This window comes from Pseudopipra pipra, chromosome 19, assembly GCF_036250125.1.
Source record: "Pseudopipra pipra isolate bDixPip1 chromosome 19, bDixPip1.hap1, whole genome shotgun sequence".
Taxonomy (NCBI): domain Eukaryota; kingdom Metazoa; phylum Chordata; class Aves; order Passeriformes; family Pipridae; genus Pseudopipra; species Pseudopipra pipra.
The window spans coordinates 12,668,845-12,688,780 of record NC_087567.1 but is presented as its reverse complement, the minus strand read 5'-3'; the positions used below and the strand labels follow the sequence as shown (position 1 = coordinate 12,688,780).

Here is a 19,936-nt window from a genome sequence, read left to right as displayed (position 1 = left end):
GCAATTCGAGTGTACATGTAACCCTGCTTAGGTTCTGATGCTTTTTTATAGTATCATAATGATTTTGAGTTTTTCCCTTTTGAAGAAAGAAAGCCCTATGACTCAAGTTATACTGATGTTTTGACTGGAGATGGCAGCACTTTTGATGTTCTGGAAGGTATTGGCTGAGAAAAGTAGAAATCCTCCACTGTGTTCATCCTGGTGATGGTCAGTAGCTTTATAAAATGAGGCAGAATGAGCAGTTTTGTCATGTTTGCTGTTATATTTGGTTCAGCCGGTTCGATAATTTCCACCTCTCTGCCCTGGCCATCCGACACCAAGGACAGGGCAAGCCCCTCACTCAGTCTGAGCTCTTGCACTGCTCATTGATGGCGCTTCCCCTCGGTTCCTGCTGGGGCAGGGGCTGAAGGGCCCAAAGAAACCGCCCTCGGGTCTCACGCCCTGCAGGGGCGGCCTCAGGGACAGGGGACGGCGGGTCCCTGCGGGTCCCTGCGGGTGCCCGGTACCGCGGGGGAGCCGCCCCTCAGGCGCCGCTGGGGCCCCGCGGCCGGGCCTCTTCGCGCGCGGCCCCTGCTGCCAGCGCCGCGGTTTCCGGAGGGGACGGCGCGCGGCTGCACCGCAGCGCTGGCCGGAGCGGGATGGCGGTGGCACCGTCCGGCAGCGCTGGGGCCCGGGCCGGGCCCAGCGGTCGCGGAGCCCGCGGGCCTCAGGCCGAGCCCCGGGGCGGCGGCGCGGGGCGGCGGCGGCCGCAGCGCTGCACGGGCGGCCGCGCGGGAGATGCCGAAGCTGCGCGGGGAGGCCTTCTGGAGGGAGACGCTGCGGAGCGCCCATTACGTGGTGGCGCCCATGGTGGACCAGAGCGAGCTGGCCTGGAGGCTGCTGAGCCGCCGCCACGGCGCCCAGCTCTGCTACACGCCGATGCTGCACGCCCAGGTCTTCCTCAGAGACGCCAACTACCGCCGCGAGAACCTCTACGGCGAGGCCTGTCCCGAGGATCGCCCGCTCATCGTGCAGGTGAGCGCGGCCCCCGCCCTGGCTGCCGGAGGAGCTGCCCCGGGCTCACCGTGCCATGCCGCTCTTGGGCAACGCTGCGAACGCAAGTCAGCACTGCCAAACGCGCCCGCGCCTTCCTCCCTGCTCATATTAACACATCCAGGCGTTTTCCAAATAATGCGTGAGTTGAAGCTAGTCAGGTTCATTCAGATTTTAACGTGGTTGTGTAGGACGACAGAAATCTCATTTCTTCACGTAAATACCCCTGACAATACTTAGTTCATGAAGATAAGTGTGTTTTTCTGTTTATCTCGTGTACGAGAGAATTTGGTGTCTTAACCACAGGGGCCTGGAGCACTGGACTTCTCACAGGGTTTCAGTCCCCTGCACCTCATTTTTAGAGACAGATTACAACTGGTCTTGTGGAGCCAAGGTGTCCCCCAGATTTGATACCACTCAGGGAGAATCACAGTTTTTTGAGTAGCTCTCTGAAACGCCAAGCTCGGTGCTTAGCTATAGAGGAAGGACGCAAGGAAGATAGGAAGGCTTAAAGCATGTTTTGCTTCTGCTTCCTGAGTACTGTGTGATGTTCAGGTACTTCACTCTATCCCAAAGATGGAGAATGGCTTGTGGAGCTGGAGAATAATACAGGGAAAGACAGTTGTCATGAGCAGAGGAATGGCTGATTTCCACACATGGAGCACTTAAATGGGTGAGGACTCTTCACCCTGGAAGAGATGAGAGAAGTCAGTGGAAGTATTACTGGCTTGAAGATGACAAATGAGAATCCAGTAAGTGTAGTGATAGTTATAAACTGCAGAATTCATTACTGCAACCCACAGCCTTGGTGTTATTCACACCGTGCTTTGACCAACTGAGCTAATCTCAGGGTCTGCTATATTATTCATGTGTGGGAAGTTTCTTTTGCCACAGAAAAATACAAGAAATTCAAGTCATCTTAGAAAGCTGTAAGTCACAAGATCTTCAGCTCAGTAAGCTGTGTGTTCCAGGGCGACTGCCTGAAGAGAGTCACTTACTGTGAGCTTGCTGTGTTATCTTTCTTCCCACTCACTGCTATTGGACATAAAGTACAGAACTACGTAGAGTAATCTTTGGATTGACCTAGTGCAGCAATCCTTACAGATTTGGTCACAGACTCTTGGGATTAGATTAGGCAGAGGTACATCTGAGCTCAGCTTGCTCTGTAGGCTTTCTTAACAGTGTAAACATCCTCACTATGTGGCTTGGTTGGAGGCTTTCCATTGTTTCAGTCATCTCAGAGAAAGCAAGTGATTTTTTTTTAGTTGGTGTCAGCCATAATTTATGTAGTGCGATAGGTTTAAGTAACACTTTCTGCTCAGAAGTGTTTGAGTTCAAATTTTGTTTCAAGTTTATTTAAAGATGTGATGGCATTGATTTTTGTTAATAATGAATTTTAGAAAATCTGTTTAAAAGCATAAATGAGAGGAATAGTCTGGCTCTGTCCTCTTCAACAAAGCAGTTTCAAATTAATCTATTTTTTCTTAATAATTTTATTTTTACATTGTGCTTTAAACGTAGTGTTAATTATATTTAAGACTGAGCATTTGACTAATAGTCCCTGTGTCTGTTTCACATTCCATGCTAGTGGGAATTCATTTTAGGCACGGTAGTGCTTATTGGTATCTACAAAGTTTGAGTTGTCTCAAGACCCAGAGACACTACAGGTAACTCTTTTCCTCTGCACCACCTTGATGTGATAAAATGCTGCAGCTATTTGTTCTACAGGGAATTTTAAGAGTTGTTCTGGTTTATTCTAGAGTACCACATGTAAAATATTCATCAAATATTTCTTTGCCTCTTGAATGCTCATTTTTCTCATTTTGTCATTTGAAGCTTGAGGATCTTTAGCTGGTAAGTGTCACAGGTTTTGTTTGTTTGTTTTTTTTTCATGGAATATCCTGAGTTGAAAGGGACCCACTAGGATTATCAAAGTCTAACTCCTGGCCCTGCACAGGACACCCCAACAATCCCACCCTGTGCCTGAGAACATTGTCCAAATGCTCCTTGAGCTCTGGCAGCCTTGGGGCCGTGACAACTGCCCTGGAGAGCCTGTTCAGTGCCCAACCACCCTCTGGGGGAAGAACCTTTTCCTGAGATCCAACCTGACCCTGCCCTGGCACAGCTCCAGCTGTTCCTCATCACTGATCATCAGAGCAGAGATCGGTGTTGTCCCTCTCCTGCCCCTCATGAGGAAGTTTTGGACTGCTGTGGAGTCTCCCCTCAGTCTCCTTGGGGCTGAACAAATTAAGTGACCTCAGCCGTTTCTCATATGGCCCCTACAGACCCTTCACCATCTTCGTAGCCTCCTTTGGACTCTCTCTAATCTTGTTTATACTGTGGCACCCAAACTGCCTCCAGGACATGGCTGCTCCTCCTGACTGCCAGGGCACTGCTGACGCATGTCCAACTGGCCACCGACCAGAATCCCCAGGTCCCTTTCCTGGCACTGTTCTCCAGCATCTCATTCCCCAGTCCGTCCGTACACGCAGCATTCCCTCATCCAGGTACAGGACCTGGCACTCGTCTTTGTTAAACTTCATATGGCTGGTGGTTGCCCAGCCTGCTGATTTGTCATGGTCCTTCTGTAGGGTCTCTCTGCCTTTGAGGGAGTCTACAGTTCCTCCCAGTTTAGTATCATTGGCAAAGTTACAAGTCATGAAGATGTTGAAGAGCTCTGGGCCGAGGACGGAGCCCTGCAGAACCCCAGTAGTGACCAGTTGCCAGCCTGATGTCACCCCACTTACTGTAGCCCTTTGCACCTGACCTGTGAGCCAGTTGTTCACCCATCACGTGATGTGCTTATCCAGCTGTGGATTGTGAGAAACAGCATCAAATGCTTTACTGAAGTCCAAAAAGATTGTATCAAATGACTTCCCTTGATCAGTTTGAGAAATGGTGTTTGCTGTTATTAACTGTGCATATTATGCCTGTTTTATGTAGCAGATAGTTGCTTCATAACTACATCATAATGTGTTGTCAGTACCTTGTGGTGGGGGGACCGTCAGCTGACTCGAGAAATCCCTGGGAGGGGGGCTTGGACTCGGGAATTGGATTTTAGGGGTCTCAAACCAGGACAACCTGAAGAAAGCTATTGCCTGATTATTCCACTTTTCTTTGGTTTTCACAGTTCTGTGCCAATGATCCTGAAGTGTTTGTCCAGGCAGCGCTGTTGGCTCAGGATTACTGTGATGCCATAGACCTAAATTTGGGTTGCCCCCAAATGATTGCAAAGAGAGGTACGTGCAAACCTGAACCCTGAATAAACAGAGAAATGGCATGTTCCAAATGTGAACGTTGGCAGTAATACGTGAAGAGGGACAAGCCTTGGGGAGGAGCTGCAGAACTGCTGAAGTCAGACTTATTTATACCCACTATAACAGGTAATGCTTTGTAGTACCTAAAGCAAAAATTAGATATACTAATAATTAATTCCCATTTCTCTTAAGTGCCAGCTCCTGTGTTTAGAATATCCTTCACAAAAAGTATTCTTAGTAAGAGCTTGATTTTCTTTCTGATTTCAGTTGCTCAAACAGCCTAATTTTGAAAAACTACATTTAAAATTACATCATGCAGACATTTATCATCTCCTGTTTTCTGGATACTTGCACAGAGTTTATTCACAGTAGTGTAGAAGAGGACACCTGCTGAATCCCTTACAGATACTGCATGTTTGAAAACCAAAGCCTGTGTTTGGAAATTTGGGATCAGTTAGGATGTTGAGGAAAATGTGTTCAGTAAATGCCCATTCCTCTTCTAAAATGTCTTTCAAAGACTAGTAGGAAATGATCAGTGGTGTACAGAGCAAACAGATCTTTCAGTCTTACCAGCTTTTATCCTAACTGGATTTTTTAAACATCTGATATAAACCTCTGAAAGTTGGACTTTGAGCTGCCAGTGTCAACACACCAGCCCTAGGGAGTACCAGTGAAAGCAGGGTGTGGGGATTCCTTGTTTACCCTGTAAATCTAGTGTGGCAGGGGCAACAGAATGATCCAACTTCCAGTTGGGGCAGGACAGAGCAACTCTGTTTCTGCTGATGAGGCGTATGAGTGTCTGGATCTTTGTATGTGAGTGTTTATGAGAGCTGTGTGCTTCAGGATCTTAGTCCTCTGCACAAATCTGTCTTATGCTATTTTATCATAGGTCACTACGGAGCATTTCTGCAAGAGGAGTGGGATCTTCTTCAGAGAATGAGTAAGTATTTAGAGAGGGAATCGAAAGAACACATCATTGAGAGGAGCTTTAGGGATTTTTGGGGAAAGGAGGTGCAGCATGTTTCTTTGGGGAGGGTTGTATTTAGGTTTTGGGGGTTTTTTTGCATTGTTTTTTTTTTCTTTCTTTCTTGCTGTAATACAGTGGCACCCTCAAGATACTTGGTGGTATCCCACTGCAAACTCATACTAGATCTGTTAAAAGTCTTCAGTACCTGAAACAAATTTTAGGTGAAAGTGAGTCAATTAAGTTCCAGTCTCATATGATGGCTCAGTGGCTCTCCAGCTCTAGAAACAGCAGAACTCCCAGTACCTTACTTTTTCACTTTGAAGTTCTCAGGTGCCAAGAGACAGGTTTCTGCTTGAAGTCACAGTTGCCCTTTTCTGATCAATTCAGTGTACTCTGTCTGTCCACAGCACAGCAAATTATGTCTTTCTTCTCCTAATTTGTGTAGGTTGTTTTCAGGCTCTCAGTAGCTGTTGTGAACATTTTTTTAAGACATGCATTTGTAACTGATGTAAAAAGCAAGGTTTTGGTCATTGTGTAGAACTGAGAATGTGCCTCCACCCCACTTGGAAGCAAGTGTCTGAACCATGAAGTTAGTGTCTTATTTCTGTTTGCATTCCCTGTAGTCTGAGGAATCTTGAGTGCTGTTTGGCACAAAGACACTGCCGAGAACCCGGGAAGAGAGATGGTGCTTCCTTGCCCAGCATGTAATGTGGTTGTTGTGAAATATGGAAATCAGAATAGGCTCAAGATGTGAAGAGAACTCAGGTCATCTAGTTGAGTGGGAACTGAGGCTGTCTAGTAGGAGAGTTATCTTAGACTGTGGTCTTCTTCGTCCTTCTCCCCCAGCTGCCTTTAAAATGTTGGAGTTCTCTTTTCTACCTGAACCTATATACACCTTGCTTGTGTGCTCCTTTGAAAGGGTGATAGGGAGTACTTATCACTGGAGCTCGTAGGATTTGTGTTAGAAGACAGCAGGTGACTTCCTACATTGTACTTCCAAAGTCTGGAAGAGAAGAGAATTTCAGAGATACCCTTACTCAGTGTTTTCCTATTGGCTCCCTTTTTTAGTATTTTTGTGATTCCATGCACTGTGTAAGAACTATAGGAGTTTAACATGTTCTAGATTTCACCTTGACTCTGTGATCTACATTTACTATATACTCGGGTCCACACTCTACCTCAGTTGATAAGCCTCTGCTTGCCATGGACAAGACTCTACTTTGTCATGATTATTTGGGTGATAATTTGCAAAGAAGCAAAGCACCTTTCATAGGAAAGGTAGACAAACAAGTGTTAACATTGGAGGAGTACAATAGCTTGTGATGATAATTAACTTGTATCAGTAATTAAGTTTTGAGGGGATGGTCCTTGAAAGTGAAGGTTTGATGGGGTGGAAACATTAGGGCTATTAAATGGTGACTATTTTATGCCACCTTGTTAGAATGCAGATTTTGTGCTTTATGTTTTACTGTTACTTGATTAACCTATGCAATAAGGATTGCGGAGGACACTGCTGATTTTTTAAGGTGTGAGAATTACACAGCATTAACTTCTCAGGCTTTTTCCATACCACACATGGTATCAGATCTTGAGGAGAGTAGACACTTTTCATAGCATTGTGCAGCCCACTTACCTGTCCTTTCAATCTTTCTCAGTTTTACTGGCTAACGAGAAGCTCTCTGTTCCCATCACATGCAAAATCCGCGTTTTCCCAGACATTGACAAGACAGTGAAGTATGCACAGATGCTGGAGAAAGCTGGCTGCCAGGTAAGGAGGCAGCTGCTCCCTGAACTCTTGCGTTGGACATGTCTTTGTGTCAAGTATCCTATGACCAGTTCTTGGTGTACTGTGGAGATGAATAGGCTGCACTGTTTTGCAGACAGAGCAAACAGGATACAGTGAGTATGTGTTTTTGCAGTGCCAGGCAGCAGGTCAATAGCATGATATGGGAGACATGATGATTTCAGAGTCTCTTGTAATCACTGCATCCTTTACTGTGCTTGAGCATCTCAGTTTTCACAGAGTGCTGCAGGAGGCAGTGTAGGACTGTAGAAAAAAAGAATATCAAAGATCACCACCACTGCTGAAGAAAGAGGCAGCCTTCCTGGATCTAACTCCAGTTAAACTGGAAGAGATGGTCTGTAGTTAGAGCCAGTAGTGACAGTATTTGGACCTTCTGCTGAGGAGAAAGCTAGATCAGTATATCACAAATGGAATCCAGTGCAAAAGGAAATCTGTAGGTTCTCCCATGGTACAATCTTGTCATGCCATGGAATAGCAAACTGAAAGGAGCCCAAGACCATGCCATGGTAGGTGAGCTGCTGACATCTTTCTGTGATGCTAAACTACCTGCACTGTTGAAATAGCAGTGGGAATTCAGTGCATCCATGAAGTGTATAGGGTGAAAGGAAATTTTTGTCAGTGGATTTGTTCCAGTGTTTCATACCTGTGAAAAGTAAATGTAATTTTGTGTTCCAGCTGCTGACTGTGCATGGCCGTACCAAGGAACAGAAAGGACCACTTGCTGGTGTGGCATCTTGGGAGCACATTCAAGCTGTCAGGTGAGCAGTGAGCAGTACCAGTCTTAGTGAATTCCTGCTAACACACTGGATTTTAAGCAGAGTGTGCAGTGACATTGAAGAGCAAACAAATTTGTGTGACAGGAGGAGAATTTGTAGGTTGACTCAAATTCTCAGTTTTATGCATCTCTTTTATTCACTGGTATAGAAAAGCTGTAAACATTCCTGTATTCGCAAATGGAAACATCCAGTGTCTCAGTGACGTGGAAGAATGTATCCGTAAGACAGGAGTACACGGCGTCATGAGTGCAGGTAAAGAAAATGAACTCTTACTCGTAACAGATGAGAATACAAACTGTTTCTTATTCTCTTAGCAGCCCCATATACATTTATTAAAAGCTTATGTCAGATTGACTTGGTAAACAGCTTTGATTGACAGTTGAGTGGCCATTCTCTCTCCTCTTATATTGGCCATCTCTTAGCAGGACCAGGAATCACTTAAGATTTGTAAGAATTGTTGTGCTGGACTTGCAGTACTGAACAGCTCAAATCTAATTACTTGGCAAAGGCATATGGGACTCCTGTTTTCCTGGAATATTTTCATTACGTTTGTTAATCAATGGAACAGTTTTTGAGTGGTTTTTAATTAACTAAGTGCATCTGTGGATTAATATTCTGTAGATGTTTCATGTTGGGTTGGGACAAGAAAGAATTGACATAACTTCCTACAGGAAGAACTAGGATAGGCATCGGAAAGAGCTTCCAATCACTCACACAGTTACAGCAATGAAGGATATTTTCTGGGGGGTTGTAGAATCTTGGTTTTAGAAAATACTTGTTAACAAAAGGCTTGTGAAGCCAGTAGAGAAAAGTATAGTGAGAAGCTGTATCTGTAAACTTAGGCCAGACAAATGTCAATACAGACATAAGGTAAGACTTGTTGTTTAAGTATTTAACTGTTGGACAACAAAAGCAGTGATTTCTCTATTTATTAATTTTTTTCCTGTCTTTGTGTCAAGGTTAGATGCCTTTCTAGAAATTGTACTTTAATTAGATTGTAAGGTAAAACATATGCGGGTATTCTTCCCAAGAACGCCAAGGCAGTTGAAGGATTAAAAAAAAGGTTTATTTCAGATGCAAGGACCACTTCTTAACGATGGTGCACACACCAGGGCCCCAGGGAAAAAAAAAGCAATGCCCTGCCCTCTCCAAGGCTTTTTGTATCTTCTCTCTCCCCTCCCACCCTCTCTGGCCTGAGGAGGCCTTGTACACATCTGCAAACATGTTATCTCTCTGCATACTAGGGAGAAAGAGACATTGCTCACTTCTCCCTGCAACTTTCTCTGACATGCAGAAGGAAGAAAAAAAACATCTAACCCGTTTGAGAAGGCATTTTGCAGTCTTCCTGAGCGAAACAAGTTCTAGCTTTCTGTTACAATTCTTGCACAATTGCACCTATCCCGACATAGATATGTGCAGTTGGGCTCAATTAAGAATTGTATCGTGAAATACAGTGTCCTGAGGTGAGGCTAGAGTTTTACGGATCCTGTGCCCTCTTGTGAGTAGTACATGGGTGATGTGTCTGTGGCTGGCTGGTAGAATTACAACAGACAGAGCTGATCAATCTCCAGATTTTGTTTTTTGTTTCAATCCTGAAATAAAAGTTTGAGTATTTCTTTTTATTCCCTAGAAGGTAATCTTCATAATCCAGCCTTGTTTGAAGGCCGAAACCCCTTGGTGTGGGAGATGGCTGAGGAGTATCTGGAGATAGTGCAGAAGTACCCTTGTCCATTGTCTTATGTTAGGGCTCATCTCTTCAAGCTCTGGCATCACACGTGAGTATCTCCAGAGAACTCTTAATGTTTTTAGGGCTCATCCTGCTTATCAAGTGTCTAGGTTTTCTGGACAAGAATTTGTTGGGCCAGAACGAGTGTTCTGCAAGGTTTTCTTTCCTGGACCTGGCTGGAGAGGATGTGGGCTGAGGCCTTTACCCTTCACATCATATCTGGGAAACAGGGCATGGGGAATGAACAAACTGCCCCAAGACAAGCTGGGGTGTGAGCTCACAGCACAGTAGCTGCCATGTGGTAATTCCCCTTATGCACACATACCCTTCATGGCAAGCATGAGAACTCACTCCTTGTTCACTGTGAAGCAAAGTGCTCTTGCATTTGTTGTGGACCAAAAGCATGGCCATGGGCAGTTACTGAGGAGCAGCTGGTGCACTATACATTCATGTGAACTTATCTCAAAGTACCTTGGTTGTATTCCAAGTATTTATCTGGAAAAGAGGTATGTGTGCTTTTCTCTGGACTTAGAGGGAAGAACATAGGCTTTTACCAAAAGCAAGTGCACTAGGAAAAATATATAAGAAACTTTTATAAATATATGTTTAGTTGATCTCAGTCTAAATATGACTTGATGTTTGGGATTTGCCTCAGGCTTCAAGTTTACCAGCAGCTACGTGAAGAATTAGCAAAAGTGAAGACACTAGAGGGGATTGTAGATGTCAACAGGGAGCTGAAACTGCGATGCCAGGTACCAAGATGGGCCCCAATCTCCCAGAACTGTCTGCACTTGGTGGGAATGTGCCATATGTGTCATGCAGTTGACACCCATTGGTCACTTTTCTGGAGCTTTGTGGCTTTACCAACCCTGATATTGGTAGTTTACTGCAGTAGCATCCCCTTAAGCCTGAACAACTTTACATGGGATAAAGCTGATTTAGGAGTTACAAATGTGCTTCAATTCACCTGTCTTAGTAGAGGGTTTTTTTGTATGTAACTGTCAATAATTGTTAGCTTGAATTCCAGTTTGTGGTTTCCTGGAGTTGAAGTGTTATTTAGCATATTGCCTGAGAACTCCAGGAAAAGTGACTGTAACTCTATGCTGCAGGAAGAAATAGCTAATCAGAAAGAAGGAGAAAAGCCAAAAGAAGGGTTGCCTTTTTTCCACTGGATTTGTCAGCCATACATCAGGCCAGGGTGAGTCATCTATTCTGATACTTAAAGGTACTCATAGACCTTTCACACCCATTCCAGCAGTATCAGCCACTGATTCTGTTCTAGAAGCTTACATTCATTGAAAAAAGTGAAGACTTTGGATTATTTTTACTCTGTTTTGGTTTTTTCGTGGTTATTATTTTGTTCCTGGGGATGTTGCTCGTTGTTTGCATCTTCTCCTTTAGATCCTCCTCAGATTTCTCTCTTTCTTTGGAAAGTAAAAACCAGGAATTCCCCTGTAGCTCAAAAAGAGAACCCGATGTGCAGCAAATAATGCTACCTGACAGTGCTGTATTGTTACATGCAGCACAAATGTTGCTGGTAACTACCATGGTAGCAAAGATGGGAACTAAATTGTATTCTATAAAGGATACTTGTAGTGTATGGACACTTTTCAGGTAGTTTATTTCCTTTCTGCTGAAAGTTGGGCTGAAGAAGAGAACAAGAGTGTCAAGATTAATACTTAAGTAAATACTTAAATAAATGCTTAAGTAAACCCTGGGAATAATAGGCTAACAGGTGCCTAATTTAACTGGCCAACTTTAATTGACTTTCCAACTGATACATCTGACAGTGTGTCTGTTATTAACTCATGAAAAGTTAGGTTTTTCTATTCCACTTCTATGGGCAATGACACTTTCTTGTAGCCATGACCGTTTACCCAGATTTCAGTAAAGCACAGTAGTGGCCAGGGAACAGCTACTTCTTCCCTCTGGCCAACTTATGATGAGATTCGCTGTTTCAGGCCAAAGGAGAGATGCAAGGAGAACGGAGCCAGTGGAACTGAAAAAGGTGTACGAGGGAAACGTACTCTGGAAGAGGAGGAAGATGGAAATTCTGAGCTTCTGTCAAAGAATAAACAAAAAAAGAAGTTAAGAAATCCAAATAAAAGCTTTGATCCATCTTTAAAACGTAAGTTCCATTTATTGGCATAAATGCATGGAGAGTTGCTGATATCACCTTTGACATAGTTGCCACTATTTATTTTCCTTGCTTGTGTAGTTGTAGAAACTTTAAAAAAGAGGGGAAATTGTTAGAAAACTTCAGTAACAGGCAATGTGATTCAAATTATGTTCATTAATAATGAAAACGAATCAAAGTAGCAGGTCACTGATTCACTATAAGCATCTTTTTAAGATCAAAATGCTTTGCAAACTGAATTATAGCTGTAACTAGTATTTGAAATGGAAATTTTGTATGCATTTCAAGCAGATGTCCTCCTGTCTTGAGCTTGACTTGAGGATTAGAATTTTCTATGTTTGGATTTAGCTTAGAGGCACTTAAAAATTCAAAGTACCTTAGCACTGTTATTTGAGGTACTGTGTTTTTATTTCAAAAAGAGTCTGCGTCTAGAAAAGCACTGAGCTTTGTCTGATCCTGATTTCTTTTTTTTACCTTACTTTTTCCACATAAAAATACCATTGCTGAAATCAGCTCTCTCTCATCTTTCCAGCCAAATATGCAAAATGTGATCAATGTGGAAACCCTAAGGTAAGTCAGTACAAGTGTCCCTTAAATGGAAATTAAATGACCATGTAATGGTCAGTGGCACAATGTCCGGACAGAGATCAGTAAGACATGGTGTCCCTTGGGGGTCTGTACTGGAGCCAGCACTGTTTCATGTCCTCACCAGTGATGTGGACAGCGGGATGGAGGGCAGCCTCAGCAGGTTTGCAGAGACATCAGGCTGGGGGTGCACACAGGGTGGACACACCTGAGGAATGGAGCCATCCAGAAGGACCTGGACAAGGTTGAGCAGTGGCCTGTGGGAACCTCTGAGGTTTAACAAAGCCAAGTGCTGGTGCTGCACCTGCATCAGGGCAGACCTCAGTATGCATCCAGGCTGAGGGATGAACAGATCGAGAGCAGCCTTGGGGAGAAGGACTTAGGGTTGCTGGTGTGTGAGAGGCTGGGCATGACTCAGCAATGTGCACTTGCAGCCCAGAAACCACCTGTGTCCTGGGCTGCACTGAAAGCAGCATGGGCAGCAGGTCAGGGGTGGGGGATTCTGCCCTTTTGCTCTGCTCTTGTGAGACCCCTGCCTGGAGTGCTACATCCAGCACGGGGGCCCTCAGTGCAGGAGAGACATGGAGCTGTTAGAGCAGGTCCAGAGGAGGCCACAAAGATGGTCAGGGGGATGGAGCCCCTCTGCCATGGAGACAGGCTGGGAAAGGCTGGGGGGGTTCAGCCTGGAGAAGAGAAGGCTCTGGGGGGACCTTAGAACCCCTTCCATTGCCTAAAGGGGACTACAAAAAAGATGACCTTTTTTAGCAGGGCTGGTTGCAGTGGGACAAGGGGTGATGGGTTTAAAGTAAGAGTAGATTCAGACTAGATGTAAGGAAGTCATTTTTTATGCTGAGGGTGGTGAGACACTGGCCCAGATTGCCCAGAGATGTTGTGGATGCCCCATTCCTGGAAACATTCAAGGTTAGGTTGGACAGGGCTCTGAGCAACCTGATCTAGTTGAAAATGTCCCTTCTTTTTGTGGGGTGTTGCACTAGATGACCATCCAACCCAAATTATTCTAAGATCCTATTCTGTCATTTGAAATCCTGAGGTAGGTCTGTGCCAGTGCCCTATAGTGCAGGAGCATGTCGTCCTGCTGATACGTGGGGGGGAAAGTCCATACTCAGGCAAAAACCTCTCAACCATTAACTAAGCAATCTGGGGTTGAAGGTGCTACACAAAAATCACTAACATATATAGGTTCTTTGAAATAATTTGCTTTCCTGTCCAAAAAAAGCACAGTCTTACTGCTGCTGAGGATATTTACTGCTAAGAGAGTCGAGTGAGTTAGATTAACTTCCCAAGATCTCTTGGAATCAAATTACCAAACTTCCAGTAGTGACACATGTACATTTTACTATGAAATTAAAAACAAACCCCCTCTTACTATAATTGGTGGTGATGGAGTTTTTCCTGCAAAGTGAGAATTTGAATTTGCGCAGTGTGGGTTTTAGTGTACTAGTACAAATATTTTAAATGTCATCACAGTACAGCCTGTAGTGAGTCAGGGAGCACCTGCAGCTCTGGGTCTTGTTGGGTTTGGATCTAAGCCCTTACCAAAACAAGCAGTTCTGCACTTGTAGCAGATTAACACTGGCTTTCACTATTAGCAATGCGGAACAAGGCAGCTGTTTTCCAGGTTGTGTATTGAAACTTCAAGTATTTGATATTTGCAAAGAGTTTGTTTTGCTTTTATTTTCCCTTGGGGAACATGGCTGTTTCCTTGACAGGGAGGCGTTGCTGAGCTGAGTGGGCAGAGTGTATTTATTCCTGCTAATATACCTGTAAAGCAGCATGTAAAATGCAAGAAGTAATTTTCTGTTCTAGCTTAAAAATTAGCATTACACCTCGGGGGTAGGGGAGGGCCTGGAACACAAGCATGTGACGTTGCTCACTGTTGAAACACTATCTCACCACAGCAATAGCAGCCAGGTGGGGCTCAATTTGGAGCTGCAGCTACTGAAGAAAATGTTTTTTCTTGCTCTGTTCATTATTGGGAAAACATTGAGCACTGGTCTGGCCTGCTTTCAAACCCATCCTGTTTCATAGTTAATCCTGTTGACACTGCTCGGTGTGTCAGCCAGGATTGGCTGCAGCTGGGCTTAGGCTCATTTCTGTTTTGCTCTTGCATCACTGTAATGTTGAAGGCAGCCCTTGAAATCTTGTGAGTGGACCTGTTTGGGTATTTTTCCCTCTAGATCATGTGTTTCTGAGCTATATCATGAAACTGGGGGTGGGAGGGGAGCAGGGAGAGAGGGGAAAAAACGGGACTGAACCAAGGCCTCCTTAAACCTGAAGGAATTTTTAACTGGGGTGGAGGTAGCAAAGCACCCCAGACACCCAGGCCGGTATAACCACATCATCAGTTAGCCAGGACTCAGCTGCTGCTGTCCCCTAAGGGTCACACATTATATTTTAATAAATACACAGATATATTTTAAGCTGCATATAGGGAAGTAATTGCTTGGTAACGTATTTTAGGCATAGCTACAGATGGTAGCAAGTATGTCAGGCACTATGTTTCAGAGTGTTGCAGAGAACTGCAGCGAGCTCATCTGCAACAAATGTGCTCATGCTTGTTACAGAGGGCTTATGGCATGTGCCTGCATGTGGTGGGTAACCCAACAGGTTACTGGGGTTGCATAAGTTGAATGTAGAGGGTTTGTTTGTTTGTTTGTTCTTTATGTATAAACAGTTGATAACCAATATGACATCAACTGCGTCATCTCCATTAGGCTGAGTTCATGGTTTTTTTCCAAAGATCTGAATGTGCAAAGCTGTATTGTTGCTTATTATAGTAAACAGTAATAATTTTCTTTTCACTGATACAAGCTTCTTTACACTCCCATCCCAACCCAGGGCAATAAATGTGTGTTTAACATGTGCCGAGGATGCTGTAAGAAAAGAGCATTCAAGGAGACAGCAGACTGTCCAGGTAAGTGCACCTGGCCTTACCAGGCACCAAGCAAACATTTCATCTCCCCTGTATGTGGCAGGAAGATCGTGTCTGAGTGGGGTTCATGCCTAAGCAACACCTTACCTGTATATTCATTACTTCAGTCTTTGGGTTACAGGTTGTGGTTGTGTTAAAACCTACAATCATAGCTATCTAAAAGTTTATAGTATGATTTTAAAAGCCTGCTCTTCCTTTATGTATGTTATTTCTTCTGCTTTCAAAGCCTTGGGATGCAGTTTCCAGACTATAAGGACACATTCTTTTTAAGGAATGAGGTGTTCCATTTACCAGTGCAGTCATCTCATTTCAGGTTGTTGGTTTGGGTTTTTTTGTCCCTTCCTTGCTTCTTCAGGTCATGGATTACTTTTTAAGACCAAGTATGAAAAATCCCTTTCATGGCAGCACAGTCAAAGAGGAATTCAAAGCCCAGAGATGAGTCAGAGAGGAGATGCAGAGGTGGGGGAGGCTGTGGTGCTGAAAGAGGCTGGTGACAGTGCAGTGTGAAGCTTTGGAAATGAACAGTCCAAGAGCTCCTGCCAGGCTGCTGCTTCCCTGGGCCAAAGAACCATCAGCTGTGTGAACTTGTTCCACATGATTCAGTTCTGGAAAAGTTTTATTTAAGTAAAAAACTGCTTACTCAGGGAATTATCCTGCATTTGAAATAAAAAGGATGCAATTAAAGGTCTCATGCTGTGTTTTAAAGACTGAAAATGCTGCATTTTTGGGTGGGGGCAACCTATATAAGCTGCCACAACACTCTGCCCTTTGTATGTTCATTAACCCTCCATGTCCTGTTTTTAATACTGGGAAATAAATTTATTGTATTAGAACAGCCTTCTGGCATACTAAAAATAACATCAGACTTACTCACTAACAGAAAATGTGTCACATCTATCTGTGTTTTAGCAGGCCACGCTTTCAATGCAGAAAGGAATGCAGCAGTACTTGGGAAATGTGAACTTAAAACTGTAAGATGTTGCTATAACCACATTAACAATTATTAGTTTCTTACAGTATGATAAAACTTAAGTCTTCCATGAGCCAAAGGTTGGGGGAAGATAAAATCTCTATTTTAACAGAGCAGGTTGTCTAAAATTATGTGGTAAATTGGAACCAAGTTCGTGAACCTTTCCCTGCTCAAAGTCTTATATTTTATGATCATTCTTTCTGCTTCCCACCTGAGAAATTCTGAGAGAAGTGTGTCAAAACCAGGTCTACACATGACTTTTTTAAAGATGGGAACTGGAAACCACCTCTCCCACCATCTTGGGGAAATAGTCCACCTCTCGCCTCAGACATACACGTAAAGCTGTCAGGTATTTTGAGTTTCGTGGTCTATTCCCCCCTCTTCTAGCAAAAAAGCTAAATGTTCATTATGCTGTTTTTCAAACAGCTTAACCGACCCCTTCCCATTTACAGTTTCCCAAAAACATCAGAAAGTTATCATTCTCCTCCTCACTGTGCCAGAGAAAATTTATGAAGTCCGAAAAGACGGTTGCATGCGAAACAACCAGTTCAGCACAGGGGGACTGGGCTGGGGGAGAGGTTCTGTCATCGTACCCACACAGATTTTAGAACACCTCTCACAAATACAGTCCCATCACAGAATCACTTACCAGTGCAAAGGAACGATCAAGCTGGTTTCTGGCTCCTAAATTCAGGAAGGACCTTATACTTGAGAATACTAATTGGACACATTTTTATACAGAATTAGTATTTCAAGTATATTTGTCCCGACCTCCCTCCCAAGGCATTTCTTAACAGGAGCAATGGAGAAATGCAGACAGAGCTTACCCTGTTCACTCCTGTCCTGTGGCAGGGCTGGAGGCTGAAAAACTGAACAGGGCTGGAGAGCTGCTCAGCTCAGCACTGCAACACAGACCTCCCTCTGTGCATCCAGCTACAAATCACCACACTAATGGAAAAAAAGTTTCACCTGAACTTTCAACAGCCATTCTGGAAGATGCCAACCTTGCAGTTACCAAGGCAAAACTGTCCAGGTGGCCCCGGGTCACTAACCAGCGCTTGTGAACTCACAGGCCCAATTACAAATGAGCAAAGCCGAGCTGGTTTCCATTCACACCAGGCACACCTGCACCTGCACTAACAAGGGATTGCTTTCAGGCAAGGCAATGCACTAATTATCCTGTTTCTCTCTAATAAAAAAATTGTACTCTGCCAACTCAGCAAGGTAATGGCCTATTTTGTTTCTGTTTCAAAGGCCCTTAAGAAGATATACAGTATTTAATTTTACTGGAGTAGAGGGATGAAAAGGCAGTGCTCTGCACATAGAATGATGCTGAAAATGATGCACAGTCTTCAAGTTTGAGGGAATTTGGATTCTCATATCTAAATCTATTTTCAGAGGCACACAAGAAAACGTAATTAGTTCACCTGACAAAAAGAAAGCCAACTGCCTTTATTTGGCAACCAGCTTATAAAATATGAGAAAATTAAAAAAAAATCAAGAAGACAAAAAGTGCATCAAAACAAAGACTGAAAAGCATATCTCAGCATGTATTTATAGGGTACAAACTATATGCACACAGAGGCTTCACAGTTACATAAACTACAGGCACTGGGAATACAGCAGTCAAAGCTAGAGCTGCAGAACGTTTGGAGAACTGAAACAGTGGTATCTGTGTGGCCAGGGACAAGAAGATTACCCATCCTAATCTATCATCTAAGATTTTCAGGTCTTGCCACTTGAGTTCTTGTTTGAATTAGACCATCTCTTGCTAATGCAGCTGCCCTTCAGTCTGTAGTTTTTAATAAGCCACTGAAGCTGAAGCTTGAATTATTTCTTTGCTGTCAAGAAACTGCCTTACTTGCATTATGAATTTACCAAACTTCTAATTACTGAATCTTGAACATTTCTCTCACAGCTTGACATACCCTATTAGCCAGCTTCTGTTCGCATTCAAATTAATTTAGCCTGATCAAGTTATCCTATGAGGCGGTCTAAAACTACAACAGCAACCCCATAAGATGTTGAATGGAATTCAGAGATCCATAGGAACACAGAAGGCCAAATAACATCAGTTGAAGCACAAAGCTCATTTGAAAAGCAGATAGTAATCCTTTCCCTATTCCCTAACAGCATCAGAGGAAGCAGAAGTCAGTTTTGCACCAGTTTGGTAGTTTTCACCCCACTGCAAATTCACAGCTGATGGACTACCAGAAAAGTGAAACACTGACTTGTCTCAGCCTCAGTCCTCACCAGCAGATGGTATAGAAAATACTAAGAGCACTGTCCCATGGAGCACACTGCTCACCCACTGCCAGCTGCTTCACAGAATAACAAAGAAGATGGCATAAGAATCTCAAATAGTCAAATTAAATCCGCTGAGACTTTACTCTTAAAAAAAAAAAAATAAATCAATGCTTGACAAGCACTTACTAGCTATGCATGATGGGTCTTTTTCAGAAGCATCGTTGCTATTGTTAAAGTTTCCTCATTTATTTTTTCTGAAAGTTTATATTGCATTCCATGTATCAGAACTAATACCTTGTTCAGCAGCAGTTTTGGGAGCTGTCCAGAGGATGGAACAATGCTGAAATTTCAACTAAGTTAGGAAGTAATGCTGAGACCATTGCTGCAGGGTCCCAGGAGGTGGTACAGACCATATGCACGTGGCCTGAGGCAAAGACCCAACTGTTGATATTTTCTCCTTCACCCACTGAAGCCTTTCAGCCACAGCAGGTCACAGATGATGCTGCACCAGCCACAGTCCATAATCTCCTCCTACAGACCCCCTACTGCAGATCTCGGCAGCACAGACCACTGTGCTGGATGAGATCTGGACAGATAATTACCAATCACACCCAACTACTCCAACACAAATCTCATAATGGCAGTTTCTACATTACCACTAATAGTGGTTGTGCCAAGGTTCTTTCCAACTGTTTTTCCTTTATTCCTAGGTAAGTCACGTAAAGAAAGCAGGATTTACACTGCCTGAGGACCCCATCATGGCCTACCACTGGCATTTCCTTATCAATAAAAAAGTGCTACACGAGTTCATGAAATCCATTTAAATGAGTACCTCTGATCATATCTTAAGACATACTGACATGCTGCATCCCACAAAACTTCATCCACTGAATGGCCTTAGTGGTCACAGGGAATCACTGAAAATTCCATCTGTTAGTTACCATTTTCCCATTTATTACTTGGGAAATTATTTAGAAATTTCAGGTAAGAATAATTTTTACTGGGTGGAACTGCTTCTGAATACAAGTTACCCAGAACTATATCCACACTGTTATTTTTTCTATGTTTTGGGACTGGCAGGCAGGACTGAGGCAGGCATTGGACAATGTCTAGAAGAAACATGCCTGGACAGCTCTGACTCACATCTGCAATATCCTAAAGCAACAGCAGCTTCTTTCACAGGCTAAAGGAGAGAGTTACATACCGGTAATTCTACACAAAAGCATCCATGATGCCAATGAACTAAGCACTAAAAGAGAAATGCTCGATCTGGTCAGAAGAGGCTGCAAGCATTTTTGTCTGGGGAGAAGAAAACTGATCACTTCTGCCCCAGCTATGGAATGGCCTCGGGCCACAGCAAGAGCTGGAAACTGCTGTGTCCACCTCGTGGGCCCCGCGTGGCTGCGTGTGCGAGCAGCTGCTGAGTGAGACAGCAGAGACTCCGGCCAGCTCAGGACATCACTGACCACCGAGGAGCCCTGC

The 19,936-nt window shown here is 43.9% G+C and overlaps 1 protein-coding gene across 5 annotated transcripts; it reads left to right on the top strand.

The window, feature by feature from the left end:
* The first annotated feature begins 656 nt into the window (after positions 1 to 656).
* DUS1L (dihydrouridine synthase 1 like) lies at positions 657 to 19,273 on the top strand. Of its 5 annotated transcripts, none has more exons than XR_010435340.1 (13): positions 657 to 1,014; positions 4,163 to 4,271; positions 5,179 to 5,229; positions 6,912 to 7,024; positions 7,736 to 7,818; positions 7,985 to 8,088; positions 9,467 to 9,611; positions 10,218 to 10,314; positions 10,672 to 10,760; positions 11,524 to 11,690; positions 12,213 to 12,269; positions 15,144 to 15,219; positions 19,165 to 19,273. XR_010435340.1 is itself a non-coding variant. In XM_064676347.1 (13 exons), the coding sequence occupies exons 1-13, from the start codon at positions 778 to 780 to the stop codon at positions 19,200 to 19,202; spliced, it is 1,347 nt and encodes a 448-aa protein (XP_064532417.1). In that variant the 5' UTR covers positions 657 to 777; the 3' UTR covers positions 19,203 to 19,273. The 5 variants fall into 5 exon arrangements, 3 of the variants coding, with proteins under 3 accessions (XP_064532417.1, XP_064532416.1, XP_064532415.1); XR_010435339.1 differs by lacking the exon at positions 19,165 to 19,273 and adding an exon at positions 15,593 to 15,921; XM_064676347.1 differs by having other exon boundaries at positions 12,232 to 12,269.
* Positions 19,274 to 19,936: the final 663 nt, after the last annotated feature.